The sequence below is a fragment of the Cervus elaphus genome, chromosome 7 (assembly GCF_910594005.1).
Source record: "Cervus elaphus chromosome 7, mCerEla1.1, whole genome shotgun sequence".
In the NCBI taxonomy this organism is placed as follows: domain Eukaryota; kingdom Metazoa; phylum Chordata; class Mammalia; order Artiodactyla; family Cervidae; genus Cervus; species Cervus elaphus.
Window position 1 is genome coordinate 10,513,482 of NC_057821.1, and position 27,742 is coordinate 10,541,223.

At 53.4% G+C, this 27,742-nt stretch overlaps 1 protein-coding gene and 1 long non-coding RNA gene across 12 annotated transcripts in view; one reads left to right on the top strand and one right to left on the bottom strand.

Moving 5' to 3' along the window:
• LOC122696977 overlaps positions 1-27,742 on the bottom strand; it is a 57,747-nt gene that overhangs the window by 11,707 nt on the left and 18,298 nt on the right. The window contains exons 3-4 of one of the 7 annotated variants that reach the window (XR_006341968.1): positions 22,081-22,164; positions 15,436-16,240 (exon numbers count right to left, since the gene is read on the bottom strand). The exons of 4 other annotated variants lie outside the window; for them this stretch is intronic. This is a non-coding gene — a long non-coding RNA (uncharacterized LOC122696977). Of the gene's footprint in view, positions 1-15,435; positions 16,241-22,080; positions 22,165-27,742 lie in introns of those variants that run through there. 2 more of the 7 variants (XR_006341970.1, XR_006341973.1) reach the window with 2 other exon arrangements.
• Positions 1,799-27,742, top strand: part of SCUBE3 (signal peptide, CUB domain and EGF like domain containing 3) — a 35,895-nt gene continuing 9,951 nt past the window's right edge. The window contains exons 1-13 of one of the 5 annotated variants that reach the window (XM_043907244.1): positions 1,800-2,342; positions 14,912-15,034; positions 16,004-16,129; positions 17,751-17,885; positions 18,944-19,066; positions 19,236-19,352; positions 21,518-21,565; positions 23,885-24,001; positions 25,712-25,834; positions 26,340-26,456; positions 26,945-27,070; positions 27,355-27,471; positions 27,607-27,711. In XM_043907244.1, coding sequence (XP_043763179.1) covers positions 2,258-2,342; positions 14,912-15,034; positions 16,004-16,129; positions 17,751-17,885; positions 18,944-19,066; positions 19,236-19,352; positions 21,518-21,565; positions 23,885-24,001; positions 25,712-25,834; positions 26,340-26,456; positions 26,945-27,070; positions 27,355-27,471; positions 27,607-27,711 — 1,462 coding nt within the window. In that variant the 5' untranslated portion in view covers positions 1,800-2,257. Of the gene's footprint in view, positions 2,343-14,911; positions 15,035-16,003; positions 16,130-17,750; positions 17,886-18,940; positions 19,067-19,235; positions 19,353-21,517; positions 21,566-23,884; positions 24,002-25,711; positions 25,835-26,339; positions 26,457-26,944; positions 27,071-27,354; positions 27,472-27,606; positions 27,712-27,742 lie in introns of all 5 variants that reach the window. The other 4 variants (XM_043907243.1, XM_043907247.1, XM_043907246.1 and 1 more) reach the window with 4 other exon arrangements.

Here is a 27,742-nt window from a genome sequence, read left to right on the forward strand (position 1 = left end):
CCTAGAGTGACGGGGCTGAAAGGGACCTCGGGGATCATCTGACCCAAACGTTTGTGGCCTTCACTCCATCCCCATGTTCTGCGTGCTCCCATCCCAACTGCCATCTCTCATGTCATGCAGGGAATTCTCCAGGCCTCCTCCCCTAGAGTTCCTAAGGGCACTGTCTCCTTCCAACCACTGAGCTAACCCAGCCTCCTTTTCAGTGACAATACTGAGGTACACTGAGGAATGATCTGCCCAAAGGTAATCTCCGACCCAGGATAGAATCAGGACAGGAAATCCAGATGCCTGAGTCCGAATCCTCCCACTTGTCCACTCAGTCCCTAGGGGCGGAACCACTTTGTTCTTCTCCCTGGGGGTTAAGGAAACCTCTGACAAAGCACACCTGTCACCCAAGCTAATACCGGATGCCAGTGTGAAGGGTCTAAGGACTGAGTTATTTTCAGGAGAATCCTGATCATTATCTCTTCCTCCAGGGTACCCTGAAGACAGACTCTGAGGTTAGCCTGGGTCCCAAAGGTCTCTATCCTGCAGAAGTTTGGCTCTGAAGCATAAGTGACTGCCTAGGGCCAGGCAGTCTTATTCCGACCGAACAAAGCTCCCTACTCCAGAAAAGCTCTCACCACTATCAAGAAGTCCTTCATCTTTCCCCTAGGATGGACGGAGAGAAGAGGCAGAGCTGATACATGCAGCAGGTGGTGTTGTCCATGCTTCAGGGACACTCCGTTGGCACACTTTGCCCCTATTTTTTAAGATATCGTTTATCTTCCCTTTTTTGCCCCTGCAAGTTGGAAGGATGAAGGCTTAAGGATGTTCCGGTGAGGACCACATCTTGAAGGTGGGAGGGCAGGTTTGGAGGAGAGAGTTGCGCATATTTTGGGGGTCTCGTGTTTACACACATAGTCAGGTTTCTGCGGGTTAGCTTTTGCCCTCGTGCTGAGCCCGAGAGTGTTTTTTCACATGAGTCCAGGTCTCTATGGGGAGAATGCTGAGTGAGACAGTAACTGCAGGACAGTCTGCCCTAGAGCTAGCAGTTTCAGCTGGGGAAAGGCTACTTTCTTTTTGGTCCTCGATTAAAGCGGACTAGGCACTAGGCGAGGGAACTGGGTCCCGAGGGCGTGGGGGGTGTGGTGGAGGTGAGCTGGGAGGGCATTAACTCGGCCGCTGTCGGAGCCGCTCTCAGCCTTCCGAGGTCCTATGTGGCTGTGCCCCGCGTGTCGTGCTGTGTCGGCGGGCGTCCCGGAGTGCCCGTGCGATTCGGTCTGCCCCGGCCTCCCCGACACCCTTCCCTCTCTTTGTCTGCTCTGTAGGTGTGCGTGCAAACCTGCGTCGCACAGCCCTCGTCGCGTGCGAACGCGGGGGCGCACCCTGGCTCCCCCGCGCTTTCCGCCGGTAGACAGGACTAGCCGGAGCCCGGTGCTGTTTGGTCTGGAGCCGAGCGGGGCTTGCATTGATCCATTGATTGTGCGCGGTCTGCGCCTGACCTCCCTGCTCCCGGGGAAGCCGTCTCCATGGAGACCGGGCCCGCTCCCCCAGCGCCGGATTGTAAATTCCTGCAGGCAGCGGCCCGGCAGCCTGGGGAGGGGGCCGCCGCGCCCGGGCGCGCAGGGGGAGCGGCCGCCGCGCCGAGGCCCCATTTGAAAGAAAAAAGGGCACGGAAAAGGAGGTGGAGGAGGAGGAGGAGGGGGGGGGAGGAGGAAGAAAACGAAAAGGAGCGAGGAGAGGAGGAGAAAGAGGAGGAGGAGGAGAGAGGCGAAGAAAAAGAGACGGAGCCCGAGAGACGGAGAAAGAGCGAGAGAGGAAGAAAGAGAGGCAGAAAGGGCGTGTTTCTGGCGCTGCGTTTCTCCTCCCCTTTCCCAGGTCCCTCGCCCGGGCTCTGCGCGCTCTCCGCGGCAGCTCTCTCCCGGCGGAGCTGGGAATTGGGTGGGATTGTACGGAGCAGCCCCGCCGCCGCCGCTAGCGGAGCCGGCCTTGGAGAGGGCGGGGGCTTCCCTCCGTCAGCGGCGCCGGGCGCCCCCAGCCCCGTCGCACCCTCCTCCGCCTCGCTCTCCCGGGCATCGCGCCGGGAGAAGCCGGCAGCATTGGTAGCCTCCCGCCGAGGGCGCCGCTGTCCGCGCCCCGCGCCCACAGACCCCGGTCCGGCCCTGGCCGGGCGCCCCCGCCCCTCTGCCCTTCGGCTCGCGGGGGCCCGGCCCGCTTCCGCCCTCCCTGGGCTGCGAGACCGACCCCGGCCGCCCGGCCGCCGGTAGCTCCAGCCATGGGCTCGGGGCGCGTGCCCGGGCTCTGCCTGCTCGTCCTGCTGGTCCACGCCCGCGCCGCCCAGCACAGCAAAGCCGTGCAAGGTAAGGAAGGAGGGGCGCGCGGCCGCGGGGCCGCCGGGGCTTCAGGGTCCGAGGGCGGGGGCGCGATTTCCACGGGGCAGGGCAGGTGCTGGGAAGCGTGCTCCTGTCAGGACCGGGCACCGTGCGCCCACCCTCCTCGGTGGGGGACCTGACCTCTGGGCACCAAGCCCCGGGCGAAAGGCTGGAGGAGACAGGGGCAGCACGGATGAGTGAGAAGTTTGGGGAGCCCCACGCGCCTCCAAATGCTGCCCGACTTCACTGCCACCCCAGCATCTTCCAAAGACTTCCTGCCTTCCAAAAGTATGAGAGAGAATCTTCTCTTCTCCCAAACATTGCCAGAAACTTAAGTTTTGGCCTGGAGAGACTGAAAGAATGAAAACTTTTTCAGCCATGCCATACATTTCTTCCGCTTGCCCCCAATTCTCCTCAAAGTTAGACAGAAATTTTGTAGTTGTCTTATCAGAAAAAAATGTTAAGGAAAAATAGGATCTTTTATGGAAAACTAAAAAAAAAAAGAAAAGAAAGAAATCAACTTGTCTCCCTCTTGTTGGAAGAGGGCTGAAGAAGTGAAGAAAATTTCTGTGATTCTGGCTCCCGGCAAGAATGTCGCATTTCTGCCTCTTTGGGGGAAATCTTTTTCGTCTTGCATGGCTTTCATTTCTTATCATAATATTTATTTATTAAGGCCTTGGGTTTCCAATTCCATTTAAATCCAGGTCAGAATTGCATTAAAATAACAAAGTAAAATTCCAGGCTGGGGAGCTCTGACAGATCCCTCTAGGAATTAGGGAGAGAGAGAGAGGGAGGCCCTCCCACCCCCATCTCTGACCCCAGGCTCCTTGCCTGGTCAGTCCCAAGGCTGTGCTGGGAGAACCAGGCTGGTGGGCTACAGTTCTCTTGGGGACAGCCTCCCCTCCCCCTTGACCTCCTGCTGCACCCTTCCCCCATTGAGTCCTCACCCAGGAAGAGATTTATATGGACAAAAAAAAAAAAAAATTCCTCCTAGCAAAGCTTCACTCAGGAGGATATGATTCTGCCTATTGTCCTAGGGGCTCCGTGAAGCCGGGCTGGGGTGTGGAGGTGGCTGGGCCAGAAGGGGAAGTTGAACTTGGGAGTTGGGGAGGCCTGGGTCTCTGGCAGTCAGGTTGCAGCATCCTGGAGCCTGAGCACTTGGCTCTTAGGCTGCTCTGTGTCCTGGATGGACTCCTGCTCTGCTAAAAGGAAGGCGCTGTATCACTGCACTCTCTTCTCCCCAAGCACTGCCTCTTCAACTACCCCCTTCCTCCTCGAACCTGTTCTTTAACAGAAGCACAAGAGACCCTCTGCTGTCAAACACCAGACCCCATCCCTACCCCTTCCAACCCCAAACTACCTCTTCCCTGGTCCTGGTTCCACACCGCCCACTACCACCACCACCCCCGGCCTGGGAGCAGCCCTCCTTCCACTGTGGATTTGCTTGTGTTTTCATAAACAAAGCTGGCTTTTGTAGTGCATGCTGACTTACTCATAGCATGGAATTAGCTTGGGAGTTTAGTCTGAAGGAAGGAACAGATTTTGAGAGACAAGATAAGGGCCTCTTTCAAGTTGGAGCCAGTGTCTGTAGTGGCCTCGTGAGACTGGAGCCAAGACGTGGAGCAAGCAGTATCCTCCAGGGGGTTCTTGGGGCAGATGGAGAGTCTGAGAAGGGACAGGTGCCCTCAAGCCAAGGCTTTCAAGCCTGGGAGATCAACTATCCTTCAGGGACAGAGGGACATAGAATCTCTCCGGAGCACTTTAGGGCTCCCTCTTTCATTTCATCCTGCTGCTTCTGCTGCTGCTGTGGGAAACACAGAGTGGAGACCCCTGCCCTCAAGGAACTTCCAGACTCTAGTGTTGCCCCCTGCTGAGCTCACACTCGGGCCTCACTTGATCTGTCTGGGCTGCAGTTAGCTTGGCATCTTCCCTCCTTTTGACCCCAGAGTCTAGCTGGGCATAAATTCCAAGCCAGTCACCTTTAACCCTACTATTCAGGACATTTGTCAACCTGGTCTACTAGAGTTGCCTAACGACAGGTTTGCTGGGTTTGTGGGACATCTTTGGTCCCAGATCTGCACGCTAGTGTTGCAGAAAGGATGGTTAATGAGCGGGCAGGGCAGCCTTACCCATAGGCAGAGCTGTGGCCATCCCTGGCCCTCAAACATACCTCCAAGATCTTACCAGTGCCAGAAGGTGTGCCTTGAATGCCACATGCTTTCAAATGAAGCTCTAGAGGGTCTTTAAAATACAAATAACCTTGGCAAGTATCTTGTCAAGAGTTACTATAGCACTGGGGATATCTGGGCCTCTGTCTCTATTCTTGAGAGATTCACCAGAGGGAGAACCAAAGTGGTGTGGACTGGAGAGGAGGGGAGGGACACAGAAGGGAGCCCTGAGTGTGCAGGTGAACGTGTGTGTGCGTGCGTGCATGCGTGTGAGGTCTACCACGATTACCCACAGGTGACATACTTGGGTGTATGTGTCTGTTGTCACTTCCTTGCTAAGCATGTATATAGATGTTTTAGTGTCTTTGAGAGCTGGTATGGACGAGTGGCTGGGTAAGCTTCTGTGACTAGGAATGAGTGAGCATGAGGGTACATGGTTTTGAGTGTTTTTCAAGTGCCTGTCTGTGTATTTTAAAGTAGACAGACTGGATAACCAGGATAATTGTTAACTTAAAAGCATTAATTTGCTTTGCTTTTTTTTTTTTTTTTTTTTTAAGGGGGATGGTGTGCAGCAGTGGTTAAAAAAGACCTAATCCTTGCACGGGGCTCAGGTTACAGCTGAATGAAAAGGTCTCCTGGGGAAGACTTGTCCCCAGGGCGGCAGGGCGCGCCAGCCTGGACATTTAGTTTACCTGGTTGTTTTCTCTCCTCATTAGGGACAGAATTTTGATAAGGTCGTATTTTAGAGCTCCCAGGTAACAGCGTAGCTGGGACTGGGAGCGCGTATCCGGCAGCACACAGTGTCTCCCTGTCTCGGTGCGTCTCTCCGAGTCTCTGTCTGGCTGTAAGTGTGTCTCTCTCTTGCTTCCCCCCACCCCTCTCTTCCTCTTTAATGTGGCTGTTTCCTCTCCTCCCTGCTTCCCTGGGCTCCTGTGGCTGGCTCTTACAGTGAGGGGACTGTTCCTCCTAGCCCCTCCCTCCAAAATACAAAATGAAAACTATAACCGTGTCAGCGGGTGAGGGTGGCCCTGTGGGCCGCTGGCTGTTGCCGTGCCCCAGCCAGGCCACGCGGGGGAGAAAAAGGGAGAGTCAGCCCCAACCCTTGGAGCCTGATCATCCCTTTAAGCCTGACCCCCACCCCTCATTTTTCCAGAGGGTGGAGAAGGGGGGTGGACTGCTTAGAAATTCCTCAGGAATCCCTTTGACCTCTCTTCTCTCAGTGACATGTCCCCTAGGGGGATGGGGAAAGCTCACAGCCAGGGGAGAACTTTTCCCCTTCCTACCTCTCATCTCCCGAGTCTCTGCTGGGTGGGGTGAGAGAGAGGGGACAGGAAGACACAGGAGCCAGAATCACTACAGGCAGAGAAAAAGTTATCAGCAACCCCTCAGTGAGATTGTTTCCTGAAACCTTCAGCAATCTGAGAGCATGAGAACCGGTTTGAGATGTGAATAGCTGGGACCTGTTGTAAAAGGAGCCAGCTCTGGGTGTGAGTTTGAGAATGTGTGGTGTGCACTCACTAGGGTGTGTGAGCTTGCGTGTGCATGACCCAGGGTGTGTGTGTGCGTGTGTGTGCATGTGTGCGCAGTGCTCCGGTGAGAGGAAAAAGGAAGCAGGCAATGTGCATTTTGTTTTCATTGGAGAAGTGAAGAAGTGGAATGGCTTGGTCCCGTGCCTTGAACTGGGTGTGGGGGAAGGGAGCAGATGGCTTCAGACCCTCCTGTGAAGACGGAGGTGAAGAGTTGCTGCCTGAACACACCCCAGGCCCTGCCCCGGGCACGGTCCCCTCGTGTTGGGGTGTGGGCCCCTGTTGACGGCCCATACCCCTAGCACATGACCGCTAATAAGAAAGAGTCCCTGTCAGGGCTGGAAACTGCGGAGCTGCTCTGAGGCTGGCAGTGCCCGCAAGAGGCCCAGACCTGGGGACAGCTTCTTCGGGCTCAGCTATTAGACAGGAGTCTGGAAACAGAGGGACTGCCGATCCTTGCGGGGGGAAGTGATATAGCTGCCAACCCAGAGGTGTTTGAGGGGTGGGGGAGCTGGTTGCCTGTGCCGAGAGGGAACGTGGACCCTCCGCTTGCCCCCTTTGGCCCCTCTGTCACCAGACTGCGCATTCTGTTCGTTTCATGCCCACGTACTGCCAGCCCTGCCAGGCAGGGGGTGGGGACTATGGCAGGTACCAGTGGATTTAGGTAAATGCAGAGCCCGGGAATTGGGCCCTTTGAGAAAATAACTAAAATTCTCCTCCTCACTTATAAAATGGACGAGAGTATTAGTAGGGTCCTTTTCATCTCTGAGATTATGCATCTCTTCAAAATCCTTCCTGCTGGGGGGAGGGGGGGGAAGAAATCCTTCCTGCTGAAGGTAAAAGATACTATAGCAAGCCCCTGTCCTGCAGGGGGGCCTCCCCAGGCTCCTTTCCTGAATCTCATGCCATTTTCTCCCCGAGTCCTGCTTCACGGTTCCCTGCCAAGTCTACGTCCTCCGGCCCAGTTTCCCGGGGCCCCATGTACCTGCTAGTTCCTACTGTGTCCTTAAGTGGGGGTATTTCCCTTGGAAACAGCCCCTGCAGCACAAACGTGCGCTTCTATGTGTGTAAATGTGTGTGTATCCAACAGCATTGAGAAGTAGAGCTGAAATGCTTCTGTTCTGGGAACTGAAGACTAGCCGGGCCAGGCCCCACGGCCCCAGTCCTGGGTCCCACACCCTGGATTCTCAGTTCCGAGATGAGCCCTCTCTGCACTCCTCCAGCCTACATATCTCCCCTTTTTGGGCCGCGGCGCTGCTCTGTAGTTGCCATTGGGTTTGCGTTTTGGCTCTGCAGGTGGACAGACGCCCCTGAAACAGGGTACGATGGCCCTCACTCTTACCTGTGCTTTCCCTGTGGCTGAAACCAGGGCCCTAGAGAACTGTGGGGTTTGGGTTTCAGAGCCCCAGGCCAGGGGCTGTCTGCATCTGGTCAGCAATGGCAACAAGCTGAGGACAGACCTGGGCAGGAGGTGCTGGGCTGGCGAGGAGATCCAAAATAAGGAAACAGATCTGAGGGATCCCTGGAAGAAGGTGGAGTGTCAGGATATGTGGGCTTGGGGGGGGAGGAGGAAGAAGCGGGGTGCTTAAAGCATAGACCCTGGGGAGCAGGTTTACAGAGAGGACGTTTTTACAAGTTTCTAATTATATTTATTTGGAGTTTTCCTCTGGCGGTTTGAAGCTGTTAACAGCAGGAACCTGTATCCCTGGTGTTTGTTTTTGTTTCTAACCAGCTGCTTGGCCCAGTCTAGTGAGTCCGAGTGCAGGAGACACCTGCCCACGGCCGCGCCGCCCGCCCCTCCTCACGGCAACGCCGTCTGTGCCCACCACGGTGCAGCCAGTGCCCTCCCTGCCCACACCCAGCCCTGCCCTCCTCCCGGCTGCCCCCGTGCCCAAAGCTGGGAAGGACCTGCATGCCTACTGCTGACTTCCCCCTAGGAGCATCCTAGTAATAGTTCCAGGCCATTCCATGGTTCTGGAGTGGATGCTTGCTTCATACTGAACCAAGTGCTGAGCTGGAGTGGGTGGTGGGGGAGGCCTCAGTGACAGCTAAGGCATGCATCTCTCCCTCATGTGTTTATAAAAGGCAGTGTGCAGTGAGACGACACCAGACTGGGGGCCAGAAAACCGGGGTTTTCTGACACTGGCTGTTTTCTCTTCCCCAAGATATCATCTCTGGGCTTGTTTCTCATCTAGTCAGTGACAGACAGGACTGTTTGAGGATCACATGAAATGACCTAAGTGAAAGGCCTTTACCGGAATTAAACATCATCTGACATCATCGTTTATCTTGTTATTTTCCACATCAATTTGGAGAGATAAGACTGATCATCACGAAACAGGGACTCTGCCCGCTGCTTGACTCCCTCTCCAGTGTTCTGTTCTTTCCTCTCCACTCCCACTCCCCTCCACTCTACCCATCCTCTAAAGACCTCTGACTCAGGGTGGTGGGCTTAGCCCACACTGAAAGGGAGAAAATTCTTGTCCATCTTGGGGCATATTCAAATAAGCAAGGAGCTGGGCTGGGGATCAGGTAGGACCTGTCAGGCTCAGCCCTGCACCTCTCCAGTTGCCAAACACCAACTGCTTTCCCTGGCTCTTCAGTTGAGCAGGCTAAGCTTGGATAAGAGGGAAATGTACTTTTTAAAAAGAAGAAAGTGCTCTGTACTCTCTGCCCGTGGGGTCATCTGTGTGGTTTCTGGGCTCTTTCCAGGCCTCCTCACCCCTGCCTGGACTTTGTCCAGGCTGAGGATGGGCCCAGAATCCAGCTGCGGTCACATCCCAGTTCCAAATTGGGAAGACGGCCTGATAAGCCAGAGCTGGGGAGCCAGGCTCGCCCAGATTCCCTAGCTGATCTAGAGGTGGAGCAGATGTGCACACGTCGCAGGTTAGGGTACCATGGGCAATACCTGGGCTCATTCTACTCTGAATGTTGCTTGGGCATCGAGGCAACATGGAGGAGAGGGTAAGAGAACTGACAGGGAGTGGCAATGGAACCGTGGCCCCTGGTACCCTGTCATCGGGTGTTAGCACGGAGGCTAGGGAACATCCATCTAACTAGGATGCACTGAAGAGATGTTTGAGAAGCCCCAGGTAACATCTGAAAACCCTGAGGTCCTGTGAATTCTGTAGAATTCCCCAGAAATCCTATCTTAAATTTGCCGGTCCCGAGCTCTTCTTACCTCAGCACAGCCAAATAGATGCCTTTAAGTGGGTATCTTCCCTTCTCTGAGTTTCCTGTCTTCCTACCCTTAACTTAGGACTAAATTCCTTGGGATTGTCTTCTACCCAGAACAGCTGTAGGGTTGCAGAAGAGTAAAGAAGTGAATTTTTTCTCTACAGAAACATAGAAAAGATGCTAAAATATAGAGCTCAGTCACTCACCCACAACCCATTCTTCTATCCATCCATCTACACACCTGTTTAGCAAATATTCACTAAGTGCTTTCACTATATTAGTCTGTCTTGTTCACTGCTGAACGCCCAGCGCCTAGTGCAGTGCTTGGCATGTTGCAAATGCTGTTTGTTGAATTGTTGCATGAATGTGCTCAGCTCTGTTCTAGCTGCAGTACAGGTTTCAGAGATTCAGAAGCCATGGCCTCAGGGAGCTCACTGCTTCCTTTGGAAGATAATACACAGAAACCAAAAGTTAAATAATGGTATATGGAGTATATAAGAGGTATCTGTACAAGACCGTGACTGGTCAGATGAGAGAAGCTGACAGTAAAATCTCCAGAGTGAAGAGAAAGGATAAACTAGAGAAGGCTACCACAGTCAAAGGCAGCTTCCCAGCAGGGGCACCTGCACTGGTCCTCAGTGATAAGTGAGGTTCGAAGGCATCTCAGGAGAGGAAAATAGAGGGATGAGGCAGACCCGGCACACATCTTGGGCTATCCTGGCTGGGCAGGAAGGATGCCACAGCCATGTGAGCACGTGAGGGCATCAAGCAAGCTGCTCTGGACCTTCTCACTGGGCCCAGCAAACGTATCCACAACTGCCCCCAGCCCCTCTGAGTTTAGTAAGGTAACCACGGTAGTAACCTAAAGGTGGAGGAGACTCTACCTACAGGCATCTGCTTATCTGCAGCCTGCATTCCTGCCCATTTCGGTGGTGGTTATTCCAGAGCTGGACCTTGGCAAAATTTTGAAGTAGACAAAGTGTTTCCTTGAGGGGTCTTCCTGCTTGCCTTTTAGGGTACACATCCCCACCCTCAGAAGGGAATCTTAGGGCTGCCTGTGTCATAATACTTCATGTTTTCTAGTCCTTTCTAACCCTTGTATTCCCTGCCTCATCCCATCCCTCCTCCCTACATTTATCAGAATTTATGGAATGCTCTGCTAGGTGCTGAAGCAAATCCAGAAGAGACGTCGGATGGTGCAGGGAGAAGCTGCTGCCGTGACAGACCTGTGCGTTCGTGCCGGGAGAGGGTGGCAGGGAGGTCTTGGCTCTGTAGTGTCTCTGCAGCCGCCACTTTCCCCTAATTGAGCATGTGAGCCAGCCCGGTGCCTGAAGCTGGGGTAAGGGCACCAAAGAAGTGCCTTTACAAAGGACTGTGGAGGGCAGCTTTGTGCTTCCCAACTGGCCTCTCACCCACTTCGCCCTGCTCCCGAACCAGCACAGGCGGAGCAGGCAGTGACGCAGATGCCCCCAAGGATATGTCTCCCCAGATTCCCTGTTCTATCACGTGTGCCCCTGGGGCTGCATCTCCCCACACCAGGCCTCTAATGGGGCTTTGATAAGGGGACTGGGGGAGAGGACAGGGAATCAGAAAGGATACTGTGGGGAAGGTTGGAGAGAAGGAATAAAAATAACAAGCCTTTACTGAGCACTTACTGTATGCCTGCACTGCAGTACTAAGTACTTGCCAGGTATTAACTCATTTGATGTTCCTGGTGGCCCCATGACCAGGTGCTATATCATTATTCCCATCTACAGAGGAAGGAGCAGGTAAGCTCAGAGGCTGGCCCAGGACCACACAGACATGCAGCTGGCATCTGAACAGACACAGCCTCACTCCAGAACCCCTTTTCTCAAATACTCTGTCGTGTTGTTGTCCCTGGTCTCTTGCCGGCTTGGGCAAATAGTCTATCACATTATCTGAGTTGAGAAAGGAAGACAGACAGCAGTCCAGCCTCACCCTGGAGATCCCGATGCAGCTGGTCTAAGAGAGTGACCACATTTTTAAAAGGGGAACCCCAGGGTGCAGCCACTGGTCTAAACCAATCCCCACCCAACAGCACCCTCTGGTTTGTCAGGCCAGCTCATAAACCCCTGCACCCTGAGAGAATGAACTAAGATGAGACTGTGCCCATGCGTGCTGAAGGGATCCCTACAGGACAGGTTGTGAGTGGGCAGATTGGGGGGGGAGAGTAGGGAGCGTTGAAAGAATGGGCTGGCAAATGGAGACACTGGATATGATTTGGGGCTGTATTTCAGAACTCTGTTTTAGGATTGTTCTGCTGCAAAATATTCCTTCCAAATAGTTGAAGGGTCCCTTCCTCAGTCAGTAGCCAGTCAAGTGAGGAGAGGTGAACACACCACCAAGATGACTTGGAAGCGCTAGCAGAGCAAGTCAGTGGTAGCTGCAGTGAGCCGAGGCAAACCCAGTCTCCTCAGACCGGGGACTCACTGAGAATAGGGCTTACGAGGAAGAGCTTTTGGGAAGACAATTTTTGAGCTGGGTTTGGAAAGTTGGGAACAGTGCGTCTACAAGAAAAAAGAAAGGACTGCATCTCAAATGCAAAAAATGAGAAGTGCAAATGTGTGGGAAGGAACTGAAGGGTTTGGTGTTGCAGAGGGCAAGTATCATGTGCCGAGAATGGGTGGGGGTGGGTTAGATGGCAGGAAAAGCCCAACTGCCCGAAGGGTCTAAAGGCTCGTCCAGGAGGCCCGGGTTTGCTGCAGTCAGCATCAGGATCCACTCTAGTACCTGCAAGCACTGAATCAGCAGCAGAGGAGAGAACCAGGAGCAGACGTGGACTGTTGTAAAGCCCCAGATGATTCAGAGACAGGCGGATATCCCTAAGATGGCCCCAGAGGAGGAGCTTCCTGATGAGTTTCCAAGGTGCCCTGCGGGCTGCTGGGGAAGGGATGGAGAAGCACACGAGGGGCTCAAAGCAGGGTAACAGGATGGTTTTTAGTCACTGGGATTGCCCTGTGCTCTGCTCCTGCCTCTGAGACTCACAAGGGTTACCAGAGTAGAGAGGGGACCTGACAAGAACATCTCAAACTTTGGATTCCAAGATTGGAATTAGTTGTTAAAAGATATTTTCTCCACCGTGGGGGAACATGCAAATAAATGTGGGGACAGAGAATAAGGACTTGGACCTCAGAGTGCCTTGTCTTTCTTCATGCATCTAACTACACTTGAAATTTCCTTTCCCCTCTAACACTTACCCAGCTTCCAAAACTCAAACTTGAGTCCCACTCCAAAGAGTTTTTTTGGCCTACTTAGGCCCAGGGTATTTCTCATTCAGAACTCCTAGAGATGAATAAGGTTCCAATAGAACCTCCTGTGCTGTTGGAAACGTTCCATACCTGTGCTGTCCACTATGGTAGCCTTTAGCCACATATAGCTATTGAGCATTTAGCCTGGGGCCGAACTTTAAATTAATTTAGATTTAAAATACCCCCAATGTACCTAGTGGCTACTATCTGAGACAGCATAGTCTTAGAGCATCTATTGTCTGAACCAATGATTTTATACTTATCATCTCAAGCTTCCATGTATTAGGAACCTAATATTTACTAAATACTTTATTAGGTACTTTACACAAATTATCTCATCAACTGTTCATAGCCTCTCATGAGAAGGCAGCCCTACATTAAAGATGAAGAAATAAGAGAATCGGAAAACCCTTCCTACTGAGTGGCAGGGCTGAATTTGAATTTGGGACTGAACTAATTCCAGAACTTAGGCTCTTTCTACAACAGAGTGTTTCTTAGTACCACTTTCTCTTCATCAGTTGGACAGACTGATTCTCCATGCAGCCTCTTACTGTCTAAAGAGGTCCCTTTTGCCCTCTCCCATGAACTAGAATTCTGTGCCCCCCTCCTCTCCATCCATTGACTTTGGGGTAACTTCCTAGGGTAGACCAGCAGGCAGACACCATCACTGCAGAGCCTGAGGGAGGTGAAGAATACATAAATGTGAATTACAGCAATTAAGTCACTGGGCGTGGTGGGCTGTGCAGAGGGGTCAAAGAGAGTTGGAGGGTAGAGTGCAGAGCTGAACAGAAGCCCAGAAGACTTGAGGCAGGTGTTTGAGAGCACTCTTCCAAATTTCAGTTCTCTTCTTAGCCCTAGGAAGCCTCAGTCCTGCCCCTGAAGTACTTGAAATAAAAGATAACAGATAACTGTTTCAAGCTAGGACTCATGGGTGTCTATACATTGGAGCAATTACTGGTCCATTCATTCATTCAGTAAAAAATATATCAGGCACCTTAAGGATTTAGATTCAGTAGGTCAGCAATCGAGCCTTAGAACCTGCATTTTAACAAAAGCTAAGCAATTCTGTGGCCCACAGATCACACTTGGAAGTTATGATCATTTTCTGCAAGTAAAAGAAAAAAAAATTTTTTCTTGCAGGTTGCTACACTATCCTGGGTTTTCCCAGTTCACAGCTGGAAGTGGTCTCTTCCTCTTCTGATCTTCTCTATAGTGGAGATTCTCAAGCCTGGCTGCATATTAGACTCACCTAGGTAGCTTTAGAAGCCTACTGATGACCACGTTTCGGCCCAGACCAGCTGACCAGCATTTCTGGGGGTGGCACTTGGGCATCTCCTAGGAGAGCTGACTCTGATGTGCAGCCCCTTTCCTTATTCTAATGCCCTCGTGGCACTCAAACATATCCTGCTTCGCGTTACTCATGTGTTTCTCCTCTTGGCTGGGCTGAGTCATCTCTGAACCGCTACAGCCTTTAGTTATAAAGCATTTTGGCTGAAACATTTCCCCCTATTTCAGTTCAGCTTTATGGGCATCATAACATTGCCCCAGAAGCTGCAGTCTTTGCCCAAAGGTGATAAATTATTCTCTCTCCTGTGTCCTTTCTGAACATCGTCCAGGTCTTGGGTGGCCCCTTCTTCAGCATAGCTCTGTGAGGAGCACCTCGTGTCAGAGCGAGGTGTACCTGGGGTTAGATGAAAGCACTCAGGGTGGCGGGATGGATGGGCCTGGATGAGTCAGCTGGAGAGCTGCAAAGACTGCACTTATCAGGCTTCGGGTTGCTGGTGCCAGCCCCTGCCAGCTCCTAGTCCCTCTGCTGCTGACAGCACAGGGGCCTCGGCAAATCTTCCGGGATGGAGCTTCTTTCCTTTAAAGATTCTTGGCGCCATGGTGGGCAAGTGGGAGCAGGCCTGGTCTCAAACAACTGTGAGGCAGAGGAAGATTCCTCAGATGCCCCGTCTCCCTTTCTTCCTCCTTTAATTACCAGCAGTCACTGGACACTGCCACTTGCCCAGAGGCCACTGTCCTCATGCCTTTCTCTGCCCCTCCCTTTAAGCCTGCTTCTCAGAAAGGTAAACTAATTCACCCTAGGTTGAAAGTTTCTAATCAAGTTAAGTGTGCTACCTACCCAGTCCAAGGGTTTTTTGTTTGTTTTTAAACCAAAGAGGAGTGTTTCAAATGATGGAATTTCAGTTGTCATTATGGATTAAGTATTTTTGAGGGGAGTGGGGGTTCTTTCTGAATTCCTGAAATTACAGGGTCAGCCCACTCTGAAATCAGAGAGGTGTGGGAGGCCACATGCTTCTGGAGGGGTTGCTGTCTATTGTAGAGGAGAGGGGATTTTGCCCCAAGGAACCACCTTCAAGATACCCCTTGGAAGGCACCGAGAGGGTCTCACGTGTCCCTTCTGCCCCTGCCAGATGTGGACGAGTGTGTGGAAGGGACCGACAACTGCCACATCGACGCCATCTGCCAGAACACCCCACGGTCGTACAAGTGCATCTGCAAGTCTGGCTACACGGGGGATGGTAAACACTGCAAAGGTGAGGCTGGGAGGGTACCTGGAGAAGGGGGAGCTGCCAGAGGGGGAAGCCGTGCCCCCGCTCTCTGTTGGCCACGCCGTGCACGAAGCCCTGCACTCCCTGCTGGCGTGGGGACGGGGCTAGAGGAAAGCAACTCCTTCCCAGAGAGGGTATCGTTTTCTAATTTGCACAAAGACACCATATATACACGCTCAGGCCCGGGTGGGAACAGTTCACAGCCATACAACCTGACTGGGTGAGGGGATCAGGATCACGGGACTAAGGCCTCAGGTTCCCTGCTATTGGAACCTCTGTCTTTAGACCCTTACGCCATGCCCAAAGAGAATGAGAACAGACAATTTACCCTAGGGCAAGTTCATACTATAAACAAACACATCTCCTCATAATTAAAGCAATACAAATTAAAGCAGTCTTGAGATTTTATTTTAAATTTATGACCTTCTGTGTTGGTTAAGACTTCAATAGACAAGGTATACTCATTAATTCCTGGTGACATTATAAATTGAAAAGTGATTTTGTCATACCTAGCAGGAATCTTGAAGTCATTTATACCCTCCAACCCAGGAATTTCATATTTAGGAACTTATTCAAAGGAAATTCAAAGAAACAATATACAAGAGATGTTTTTCATGCATTTATGAGAGCAAAATAAATGGAAGGAATCTAACAATAGAAAAAAGGGATTAATAAGTTATGATGTAGCAACATAATGGAATATTTTGCAACCATGTCCAGTGATAATTGGAAAGATCTGATGGAAATGTAAAAATGTTTATGACTGAAGTTTAGATGAAAATAGCTAAATGCAAAATAGTTTGTAGGCTATGAAAGTAACTATGGAAACAGAGATACATACAAGCACACACACACACACACACACACAGAGGTTTTATATTTTTTAAAAAAACACCATAAAGCTGAGCCCAGGGCACGCAGGTGGGTCCAGCTGCCTCAACTATTTGCCCACAGATGTGGATGAGTGTGAACGGGAGGATAATGCAGGTTGTGTGCACGACTGTGTCAACATCCCTGGCAATTACCGATGCACCTGCTATGACGGATTCCACCTGGCACATGATGGACACAACTGTCTGGGTGAGCGAGGGTTGAAGGGATGTGGGCAGGGGATGTCTTGTGGAGAAGGAGATGTTTTCAGCATTTCCCATTCTCAGGCACTACAGGAAAAGTAAACGAAAAGCTGCATTCCTACAAAATAGAAAACAAGGTCAGCCTCCCCTTTGAGACAAGATGCTGAGGATGAAAAAATCCTTCTGAATGAAAAACATTAAAGAGATGCTGCTCGAAAGTGTTCTCAGGGGAAGGGCCAGGAGATGACAATAGTGGGCTTAGTCACAGCGGGTGGAGCATGGTGGGAAGGTGGTTTGGCTCCAGACAGACCCTGGCTCTGCTGCTTGCTCGCCGTGCAGACTTGGGCAACAGGGGTGGTAATAACCACCCAGAGGGCTGCAGTGTGATGACACAATGTGTGTAAAGAGCCCTGTACCATCCTTAGGACATGCAAAGTGCTCAGAAAACAGGAGGAATAATGATGGTGATGATGCTTCCCTAACCTTAGGGTTAGGGTTCAAAGTCTTATTAACCTTTAGCTTTTAGGGGAACCCTGTATAAGTCATCCATGCCCTGGGCCTCAGTTTCTCCACTGCAAATTGTAGGAAAGAACTTGGCTAGAGTCACAAAATCACAAGGTTGGACTAGAAGGGAGCAAACAGAAGGGCGGAATGTAGGACAGGGTCAGATAGGAAGGCAGGGATGGGGAGAAGTCAGGGGCGTAGGAGATGGGACGCGAACAAGGCAAACCAGGGACGCCTCCGTGGCTTTTCCTCCCCAGGTGCACTCCTCAGGCAGGAGCCTGCTAGGTCTGGGCCCCTCTTCCCTTGGCCAGAAGAGTGAAGGACAGGGTTTCGGGGCTCAGCAGAGAGGAGGGGAAGAGAAGGCCCTAAGGAGTCAGGTTCCTTTGGAGCTAGATTGGTCCTTTTGGGTCCCTCTCCCTGATGCCTCCTGCACCAAGGAAAACAGAGAAGGACTATGAACTTAGGAGGGTAGTAAGAAGCATGAGATGGAGTCAGAGCATTGAAACGGGAGCCCCGGGATGAGCCTGGGGATGGTGATTTGGGGTTGGTAATTAGGGTGTGGCCTGGCAGCTCTTTCCCCATCCCTCTCCGCCAAGCTACCAGACTTTGTTTTGTTAAACCAAAATAGGAGAAAGGCTAGGGAATGTGGCAGCAAGCCCAGGCATGGGAGAAAGGGAGGAAGGACAGGGCCATGGTCCCTCCACAGAAGTGGTCCCTGCCCCACAGTGAGTTGAGGCTCACTACCTTTCCCCACCCGCCCCCTTCAACCTCAGCACCATTGCCAGAGCTCTCCCCGCACACAGAGCCCCGACTCCCTGGCTGCTCATCACTGCCAGCTGCTCACAGGTCTTGCCCCTGACCAACCTCCATCCTTGTCTTCATCTCTGCTCCTCTCGCTCTGCCTCCTTTCCTGATCTCCTCTGCCTTCAGACCCAGTTTCAACAGGTGAGGGAAAAAGAGGCATGTCTTCCCCTGAGTGGGCCATTCTCGCATGTCGCCTCCCCACTTGCCGCCCCCTGAGGGTGGCAGTGGGGTGTGAGAACTGCCTGGCCTCCGGCTGGGTGCTGGATTTCAGGGGAGGCCCGGCTGCACTGGCAGCCTCACCAGCCACCTGTCCCGCGCAGATGTGGACGAGTGTGCCGAGGGCAACGGCGGCTGTCAGCAAAGCTGTGTCAACATGATGGGCAGCTACGAGTGCCACTGCCGGGAGGGCTTCTTCCTCAGCGACAACCAGCACACCTGCATCCAGCGGCCGGAAGGTCAGCCTGTGGCTGGAGGGGGTGGGGGGTGGGGGGTGGGGGCGCGGCCCCGAACCACCACGCTCCTCTCTCCATCTGCTCAGGAGCCCTCCCTCAGTACCCCCAGGTTTCCCTCCGCTGCCCCTTTTGTTCCTGAACCAGTCATACCCTAAGGGCTCTGTGGACAGATGCTCTGGCTTAGAGTGAAATCTGGGAGAATTGAATTCATTTGGGGCTGGGGGTCACAGTGGGATCGAGGCTACCCTGGGACATCCTCTGCGTCCAGATCTAAGGTGGGTTTGCTCCTCACTGTAGAGCATTGACCAGAAAGTTCACTTGGGCTTTTCCATAAGATGCTACATAAAAACCCAAATGAACTTTTTTGCCAAGCCCGATAGATGGCCGAACCCTAAACTGAGGTCACTGGACCGCGCCCGTGCCTTATTCCTTGGGTTGGGCTGGAGCGTCAGGCGGGAGTGGTGGGGCACGTGTTGTCTCTTTCTGTGACTCCGCCATCACCCTCCCACCCCTGCCCACCCCCAAGGGCAAAGACTAAGCCTAATTCATCTTTGTATCCCTAGAACCTAATATGCTGCCCTGCTTGTAACAGGAGCTTAATAAATATTTGTTGAATAAAATGCATATTAATGACCTGTGCCAATTACTCCTCACTCACGTAATAAATGTTATTTATCTTCTTCCCAGTTTGACTGTAAACTCTTTGAGAAAAAGAGATCATGTCTTGTATTTTTCTGGGTCCTTTCTAGATCTACCCAGTACAAGCACAATGCTGGGCAACTATTAGACACTATTTTTTAGTTGCTTGAAGGAGAGGGTGATCATGTAGAGTTTAGGAGGCCTGGATGTATCATTCAGAGTAGCTATGAGCTCTGCTCATTAACACCAGTTTGGTGGCCAGGAAGGGGGCCTGTGAGGGGGAGAGTCAGTCTCCTCTGTGCTACAGCCTCCGAGAAATTGTCCCAGTTCCTGAGGCCCATGGCTTCCCTTCTAGTATCTCTTCCTCTAGGGGCCCAGGGGCACAGCATGTTCACCCCCACCCTCTTCTTCCCTTTTAGAAGGAATGAACTGCATGAACAAGAACCACGGCTGTGCTCACATTTGCCGGGAGACACCCAAAGGGGGTATTGCCTGCGAATGCCGCCCTGGCTTCGAGCTCACCAAGAACCAACGGGACTGTAAATGTGAGCTGACTGGGATGGCAGTGGGGGAGGAAGGGCGTGGGGCCTCGCAGCAGGAGTGGGAAGAGATGGGTGCAGGAGAGGCAGCTAGCTTCGAGGGCCAGTTTCTGCGTTATGGAGAGTCAGGGTGCCCGGGGGCAGCAAGCTGACAGGCCCCCTGCCCTCTCTGCAGTAACGTGCAACTACGGCAACGGTGGCTGCCAGCACACGTGCGACGACACGGAGCAGGGCCCCCGGTGTGGCTGCCACGTCAAGTTTGTGCTCCACGCCGACGGGAAGACGTGCATTGGTGGGTGAGGCCGCGGAGAGCTCAGTGCACTTGCGATGGGGGCCGGGGGAGGGGGAGCACCGAGGCAGGGCTCAGGTGCTGCACTAGGAGCACTGAGGAGCGGGCTGAAGCCCCCAGACGGCGGCAGGTCTAGTGAATGATGACTCAGAGTGAAGGGCTCGCCTGCCCTTCCTCCTTCCCCACCCCTTGGTTCTGCATCCCCCACCCCAGGAGCCTTGCCATCCTCTTGATGCAGGATGAAGTGTTGGCAGGTTGGAACTATCAGCCGAGGTGCTTGCAGACCCAGGCTGTGGTCGAGAAGGGGGAGAAAAGATGGGGCAGTCGGTGAATTAAGCCTGACCAGAGGCCCTAGTTGAGTAGTGTGGTGAGATGAGAGCTGTCACAGCCCACTGTCCACACTCAAGGGTGGGGCAGAGTGCCCTTTCCTGGGACAAGACAAGTGGGGTTGCCTGGCTCCAGTATCTTCCTCTTTCTTCTGTCTCTCCTTGCTGTCCTCCTACAAATCTCCTTTCCAGGCCTCCCCCCAGGCCCCCATGTTCTCCTCTCTTCCTCCATATTCCAGTGGAGCTCTGTCTAGGGTCCTCCCATTTCTTCCCCAACTCTAGAATTCTACCCTCTCACCCTGACTTGGGGTCTTCTTAATACCTGGACCCCTTTTCCTGAATTCCTAGGCCTTACCTCACATATCTTTAGGTCCACAGATGAGTTCAGTTCTTTGATTCCTAATTCCCTAAATCTTCAGGGGTGTGTGTGTGTGTGTGTGTGTGTGTGTGTGTGTGTGTGTGTGTGTGTGTGTGTGTGTGTGTGTGTGTGTGTGTGTGTGTGTGTGTGTGTGTGTGTGTGAAGGACAATTACTATGTGCTTACAGAGTGCTGAGAAAGATGATGGGACAAAATGTCCCCTTGGCAAAGTGGAAATGAAAGTAGAGAGTGTGGGCAGGGGGAAAGGCTGTGTCTCGAGCCGGGCAGAGGCAAGCTTGTCCTGTGTGGTGTTTATGAATGGCCATTCATCTCATGGGCTGTAACATGCTGGGGATGGGAAGGTGTGAACACAGTCATTTGGTGTGTTTATCAGAGACAAGACATTCTGTTTCAGAACCAGCCTGAATCCCATCTCACTCCAGAAACCCCTCTGTCTCTGTAGAGAGCACTGCCTTTCCACCAGACACAAGGACTGGGGAGCAGGTGGGGCTCTTCAAGGCCTCCCTCAGGTACCTGCTCCAGAGACTTGCACACACAGTTCTAAAGTTCCTTAATTAAACTCTCTCTTGCTACATGTTTCCCTCTGAACTAACTCTCTTAAATCTTCAAACATTTTCGGGTCCTCATGTTGCCTTCTCAAGGCTGGTTTGTTCCACCTCCATTCATTTTTTCCCTCATAAGTCTAATTCTTCTGCTTTCCAAACCTCCTGCGATGCCCTGGACACACTTACACACCCTTAGAGACTCCCAGAAGAAACTGCATGCAGTCCCCAAAGAAAAGCTGCATGTGTCACGACGGGGCCATGGATGGGAGGCCGGTACCTCTCTGATGTTCTTTCTGTTTAGATAGTCCCGGGCATGGCTGCTTTGAACATACTCCCATTAAGCTTGAGCTCTGCTATAATGCAAGACCCATCCACCCTCTGTGCCATGGCCAAGTGAGGCAGAAGAGAGCAAATGAGGCTGTTCCAAGGTTCTATGTCTTTTTCAAGTTCCTCTCCCTCTTCTCCAGAAGAACTTATTTTACCTTGACCTGTATCTCATTTTTCTCCCCAGCCCTGGTAGGAGGAAACGTCATCGTTTGGGGCCATCAGGACGTTCAGATTTAGTGGGGAGACAGAGAGGGCAGTGCAGTTTAGCAGTAAGGGTGGGCGCCCTCTGGGATTTGGGATTCGGCAGCTTATAAGACTTGAAGTTGCATCCCAGCTCTACCTCTGGCATGCTGTGTAGTACTAGGACCATGACTGCTCCTCCCCAAGACTCCGTTTCCCACCAGTTGCTTGGTGGGAGCCTGGCTTCTTTGAGGGTACCAGGCAGGGTGAGGCTGGGGAATAAAGTGTAGGAATCTCAGAGCTCATCATTCGGGGCCAGTGGTTTGGGCCTGCGGGGGTGGGGGGGTTGGGGCGCAGAGGGCCACAGTAGCTCTGCCCAGCGTCTAAACAGCTTTTTTACAATGTCAAACAGGGGAAAGGCGGCTAGAGCAGCACGTCCCCCCTCAGGCCGTTTCTAATGGTAAATATGTCTGCTCTCTCCGCTTGCTCTCACTGGCTTGCTAGGGGAAGGGCTAACCCTCTGGGGCTCCCACTAACCGCATGCCCACTGGGCCCAGCCAGACTGGGCTCCCCAGCAGCCTGAGCACTGGGCCCATCGAGTGACAGGAAACCTGAGTCCCCAGGAGCTGGGCCAGAAGCCTTCATGTCGGTTTTCTTTCTGCAATCCTGTCACTCTCCTTCTCTCCTTCCTCTCATGTTCCTCTGTCCCACCTTCTTCCTCACCCAGCTTCTAACACCTCCCCACTTCCCAACTATCTGCCGCACCCCTCCTTCTACACGGCTGAAGACCGCGCCAGCTCCACGCAGCCGGCATGCCTGCTGTGCCACCTGAGATCAGGGTGGGGTGGGGTTAGGTGCCATCCCCTCCTCAGGGTCTCTTTCTTGGGTTCTTACCCGTGTTAGCTCACAGACCCCGCACCCCTCGTCCTCTCCCACCATAACGGTTCAGTGCACGACATGTGAGTTCAGACAGACCTGAGCCTGAGTCCCGGCTCTGCCGCCTTCTAAGTGTGCCTCCTTGAGCAAGCTCCTCTCCTCTCTGGTCCTCAGCTTACTCGTCTATAAAAGAGGGAGAGTGAGAGTCCTCTCTCAGTGTTCCTGTGATGATGGAGATAGCGCGCTAGAGCGTCTACTAAGTGCCTGACACAGAATAAGCACAGATTAAACCGTGATTTTAATGCACGACCTGAGGAGCAAAGGTTTGGGGCAGCCAGAGAGGCCACTCAGGAGAGCTCTGCCCTGGGCTGGCGGGCAGGTTTGCCCAGCTTCCTGGTCCAGCCTGGGATGATCCTGTGCTGGCTGTACTGCTCCCCACCAGGGACCCCCCAGAAGTGACCAGACTTGGTGCAGGATCTCTGTTCCCCCTCCCTGCTCCAGGGCTTAGAGGGCCTCTCACGCTAAGAACACTCTTGTGGAGGTGGCTGGGCCTGGAGCCTGAAGTCAGGGTTCCCTCCCAGTTTCCTCCCTTGGTCTTGGAAACCTAAGGAGACTGAGGTGGGAGTGGCACACAGGCGCTCCCGCTGTGGCTGCCCCAAACCTAGGCATCGCGGGCCCAGCGCATGGCCAGGGACCCCCAGGTAGAGGTGGGCTTTCTCTGAGTCTTTACTTTGCTCTTCTCCTCAGTGCCGTGGGTTGCGCCTGAGTTTCAGGAGTGGGAGATTCAGGATGACAGTGCTCTCCAGGGCTTTTCTCACTCAGCTCTCTTGACTCTGAGACCCTCCCTCCTCTCTTCCATGGCAGAAGCCTCAGGGTTTTCTCTCTCTAATGGGAGAATTCTAAGCCCCACCAGAGGATGGCACACACCTCCCTCATAGTCCCTGTGTCAGGGCCTTGCACTTTTTGAGCTGATTTCTTTTTCCTGGGCTCATATCACTCTCCTGAGCTGCAGTTCAAACCTATTTTTCTCCTGCTCTGAATTCAGAAAATAGGGAGTGTGGCCCATCTCTATTCCCCCCAACTCCAACCTCTCAGGAAAGGGAAAGCTTCAGTCAAGAGGGGAGCAACAGAAGACAGGCTCTGAAGTTCTCTCTCTCACTTACTTTCTTATGTCCTTCCTTCACCTCTGGATTCTTCTCCTTTTGCCCCTTCCCCTTGCCTAGACAGTATCTCCCCATTAGGAAAGTAAAATAACAACAGAACAGCCAGCTTATCTCTATCTGGAACTAAGAGGACTTGGGAGGAGTTGGAGGTAGCCAGGAAGGGGCTGGGGAATGATGGAGTAGGAGCTGTCTCCTCTGGGATCTTTCTTAAGATAGCTGAGCAGAGAGGAAGGGGAAGATGAATTGATGGTCATCTCTCAGCTGTCTTAGGAATCACCAGGCTCACTCTTCTCAAGACTGTCCCACCGTGACCCCACCCGCCAACGAGGCAGTCGGGGGAGAGAGGAGGAAACTCCTGTTGCCCCTTCTTGTTTGCTCCCTGGCAGTGAGAACCACCCCTACTTAGCTTTCCCTCCCTGCACCCTCCCCTCTCCACCTCCTCCACCCCCTCAGCACATTCCTGCCTGACAGCTCTGGCTTGTACCTGCCTCACTGCTGTCCACCTTGTTTCAATCAAGTAGGGGGCAGGGAAGTGGACTGCTTGGCTGCACTTGTGAGGGGCTGGGGGCTGGGAGTGATGGGAGGAAGGGGGCTGGGAGCCTCCACTTGATGCTCCTTCCGAAGCACAGGGAGGCAGCCAGGGCCTCCTCTTGGGCCTCTGCGTTCCTTCTCTGCCCTCTCCTCTGGGACTCCTGCATGCTGATAGCCAGGTGACCATCCCCCACCTCCCTCCTAAACAGAGACCTGTGCTGTCAACAACGGGGGCTGCGACAGCAAGTGCCACGATGCAGCGACGGGCGTCCACTGCAGCTGCCCCGTGGGCTTCATGCTGCAGGCAGACAGGAAGACCTGCAAAGGTAAGGGTTTTCAGAGGACAGGAGCGTAAAGATAAGGAGCTGAGACTGCGACCAGAGACAGGGCACCTCATCATGGGACCTCCTCGACCCCCGGAAGTTATCCTGACTCTAAAGAACTGAGTCCGTGACGAAGGCTTGTGTCCTGTCCACCTTCCCCATCTCAGTCCAAGGGACACAAAACTCCAGCCAGTTCCTTAGCGCCCCTGCCCCGCTTTATCTTCCTTACTCTCATTCCTCTTCTCCCTGCGGGTCCCTAACCCTCTTGGTTAATGAACATGCCGTTCACATTTGTTCCTGGGTCTAGAAGGGTGTTTGCGCCCTGATTATGTATGCACAAGGTCACAGGTGTGTTCCTTCTTGGCCCACATTCCCCAGACCTTCCCCGTGGAAAGGATCTCCTGGTCAGAGGGAGATTAGGGGAGCAGTTGGGAGCCCTGACGTTAGAGCCTGGCTCCCTGGGTCCAGATTCCAGCTCGGCCTCTTATTAGCTCTGTGATCCTGGGCTAGCTCCTTAGTATCTCTGTGCCTCAGTTTCACCACAGTAAAGGTGCAGTGCCTCACAGAAATGCTACAAGGATTAAACGAGTTACATATAAACTACATGCGAAGTCTTAGAAGAGTGCCTGGCAAATGGTAGACACTGTGTTAGCTACTCTTATGATAGAATTTCCCAGATCATCCATTCTATTTCCCTCTCCTTTTAATTAGCTAGGTTTAGGGGAAAGGTGGAATGGGGAGGAAAACGGGGAGGGGGGGGGGGGGCCATACTGAAAATAATGATTCATCAGATCTGTGTCCCTCGGTCGCAAGGTGGAGGGACTGGAGGAAGGCTGGGCGCGCTCTTTGTGCCTTTCAGCCCAGCAGCTGGCAAACAGACCAGGGAGGAGGCTGGGCCGGGGTGGGGTGGGGGCGTATGTGGCTGGGGCAGCAGGTCAGACAGCCAGGGTTGAGAAGTTTGCTGCTAGGAAGGACTGCTGACAGATATGCTGAGAGTAAAGTGGGAGACTGCCCTCTCTGCCCCCCCTCCCCCAAGTCAGGGTGAGTAGCCTGGGTCCTGTCTGCCACCAGCTTGGGGAACTTGACCTCAGGAAGGAAGCCACTCACACGCCCCCTCCTTCCCTTCCCTTCTCAGTGCTGAAAGCTGCCTCAGGCCTGAGTCTCTCCAGACCTCCCTGGTCCACCCCCTGCCTGGCCCCTGCCCTCCCCCAGCAGCTCCCCAGTCTCACTGGCTTTCCTGGAGGTCCTCCCGCCTGGCCTCTCTTCCAGCTCCTCCTTTCTGACACGCTGCCCCTTTGGGTCTCCACCTCTTTGCCGCCCCCACCCGCGAAGGCTCTTACGGCAGGCAGGGGTGGGGGAGAGTGAAGGGATAAACCCTGTCCACCAGCTTTTTTGGAGTGGGGCCATCAATGGCAGAATGAGGGGCAGAAACTAGCTCTGTAGGTCAGATGCCCACCTACTTCTAGGCCACTCCCTCAGGGTCTGACACCCGTTCCCATCTCTCCTGTTCTAAGACCCAAGAAACAAGGTGTTAGTAATGGTCACAGACATCCTGAAGAGGGAAGGAACAGATGGGAGGGAAAAAGGAGCAGAGGCAGACCCGGGCTCTCCTTGATGCTCTGTCTCTACAAGGGAGGGAGGGAGGCGCTGGTCTCCTAATTTGTCCCCAGCCTTCAGTATTACCTTTGGTTCTATTTTGTCCTGCTTCCCCAGACATAGATGAGTGCCGCCTGAACAACGGGGGCTGTGACCACATTTGCCGCAACACGGTGGGCAGCTTCGAATGCAGCTGCAAGAAGGGCTATAAGCTTCTCATCAACGAGAGGAACTGCCAGGGTGAGCAGACCTGGGCCAAGGGAAAAGCCTCTGGAGAGTTTCTAGGGTAGGAGAGCTTCACAGAGGCCAGAGGGCCAGAGTCTGAGATGCTCAAAGGACACTGTGGGGAGTCTCCATAGGCAGTGTCGTGCTGTGACCTAGCAAACGTGCTCCTTCCTCTTGGCAAACCGGCCCTTCTAGGGTACATGGCTCAACAAGGACGGAGGGGTGGATTTCACCCCAGTTCACATCCTTGGCAGAATCCGACCAGCCTAACCACACATGGCAGCCCTAATCCACAGGCACAGATCTCAAAGTTCCTGACTTCAAAGACTCCAAGTGGAGGGGCTTAGGGGGTGGGTAGGCATTGCTGAGTCACTGATCTTAGGGCTGGGCCAGAGGTAGGAACTCTTCAGTTTGAGGGAGAGAGCCAAGGCCCCTCCCTGGGGCCCTTCACCTGAGCAAGGAGTCACAGGGTCAAGTGGCCCCAAGACAGATGCAGTGGCTTGAAACCTTGCTCTTCCAGATATAGACGAGTGTTCCTTTGATCGGACCTGTGACCATATCTGTGTGAACACACCAGGGAGCTTCCAGTGCCTCTGCCGTCATGGCTACCTCCTGTATGGCGTCACCCACTGTGGGGGTAAGCCGGCACCTCTGACCCTTAGCCCTTCACCTCCTCGCCTTTCAGCTGAACACGCCCCTGAGGTGGCTTGTGTCTGTGGACGGTCCCCAGGGGCATTTGCCATGTCTACATCCATCATGAGGAAATGGGAGAAATGAAGACAGTAGAGACATTGGGGTATCAGGGAACAGCATCCTGTTTCCAAAATATCTATCTCCCATCCCCATCACTGCCCCTTGCCTCCCATCCTTAGCCCCCAGATTACAACTCCTCTGCTAGGTAGGTATGGAAAGCTTTAGAAAGTTTGTTAGTTTGGCCCCTTCTCAGTCCTTCTTTGGACTGAGAACAGAGACAAGGGAAGGAGGTCCTAGGTTTGAACTCTTCTCAGACTGGGAATCATCTTAGGGTACCTGGAACTCTAACCAAAGGCCCCCCACTCCCTGCCCACATCCTGGCTCCTGCCCCCCCCCCATTGTTTGTCTGTGTCTCCCGCCTCCTTCCCCCAGATGTGGATGAGTGCAGCATCAACCGGGGAGGCTGCCGCTTTGGCTGCGTCAACACTCCTGGCAGCTACCAGTGTACCTGCCCAGCAGGCCAGGGCCGGCTGCACTGGAACGGGAAAGACTGCACAGGTGGGCGGCGCCCTCTGCTGGCTGAAGCTTGCCCTGCAGTTTCAGGGTAGGGGGTCGCTGGGGTCCTGGAAATCGTGGCGTTAGGGTATGACGGAGTAGGGGATGGAGAATGTGGCCATTTGAGACATGGAGTTCCCGGTAAATAACTCCTTTGTCCATTTCCATGTACAACTGCAATTCTGCATGTAGCTCATTCTCTTCCTCCAGTTACACACCTGACTGACAGACTAGAACGGGTAGGAGAGGAAGAGCCTCTCTTCCTCAGGCTTCTCTCCCCTTCCTAGAGCCAGTGAAGTGTCAGAGCAGTCCTGGTGCCTCAAAAGCCATGCTCAGCTGCAACCGGTCTGGGAAGAAGGACACCTGTGCCCTGACCTGCCCGTCCCGGGCCCGGTTTTTGCCAGGTACATAGAGGAGGTTGCTGGAGGGCTGGCAGAGAGGAACGCTGGCTGTTTAGGCAGCTCCTCTGCTCCCCTTGGATTCCTTCAACCAGTGAGGGGAGGGGGCAGGTCAGAGCTGTGACAGCCCCCTTCTCTCAGAGTCTGAGAATGGCTTCACCGTGAGCTGTGGCATCCCCAGCCCCAGGGCTGCTCCAGCCCGAGCTAGCCATGCCGGGAACAGCACGAACTCCAACCACTGCCATGGTGAGCACCAGCCCAGATGCCTTGTCTCATG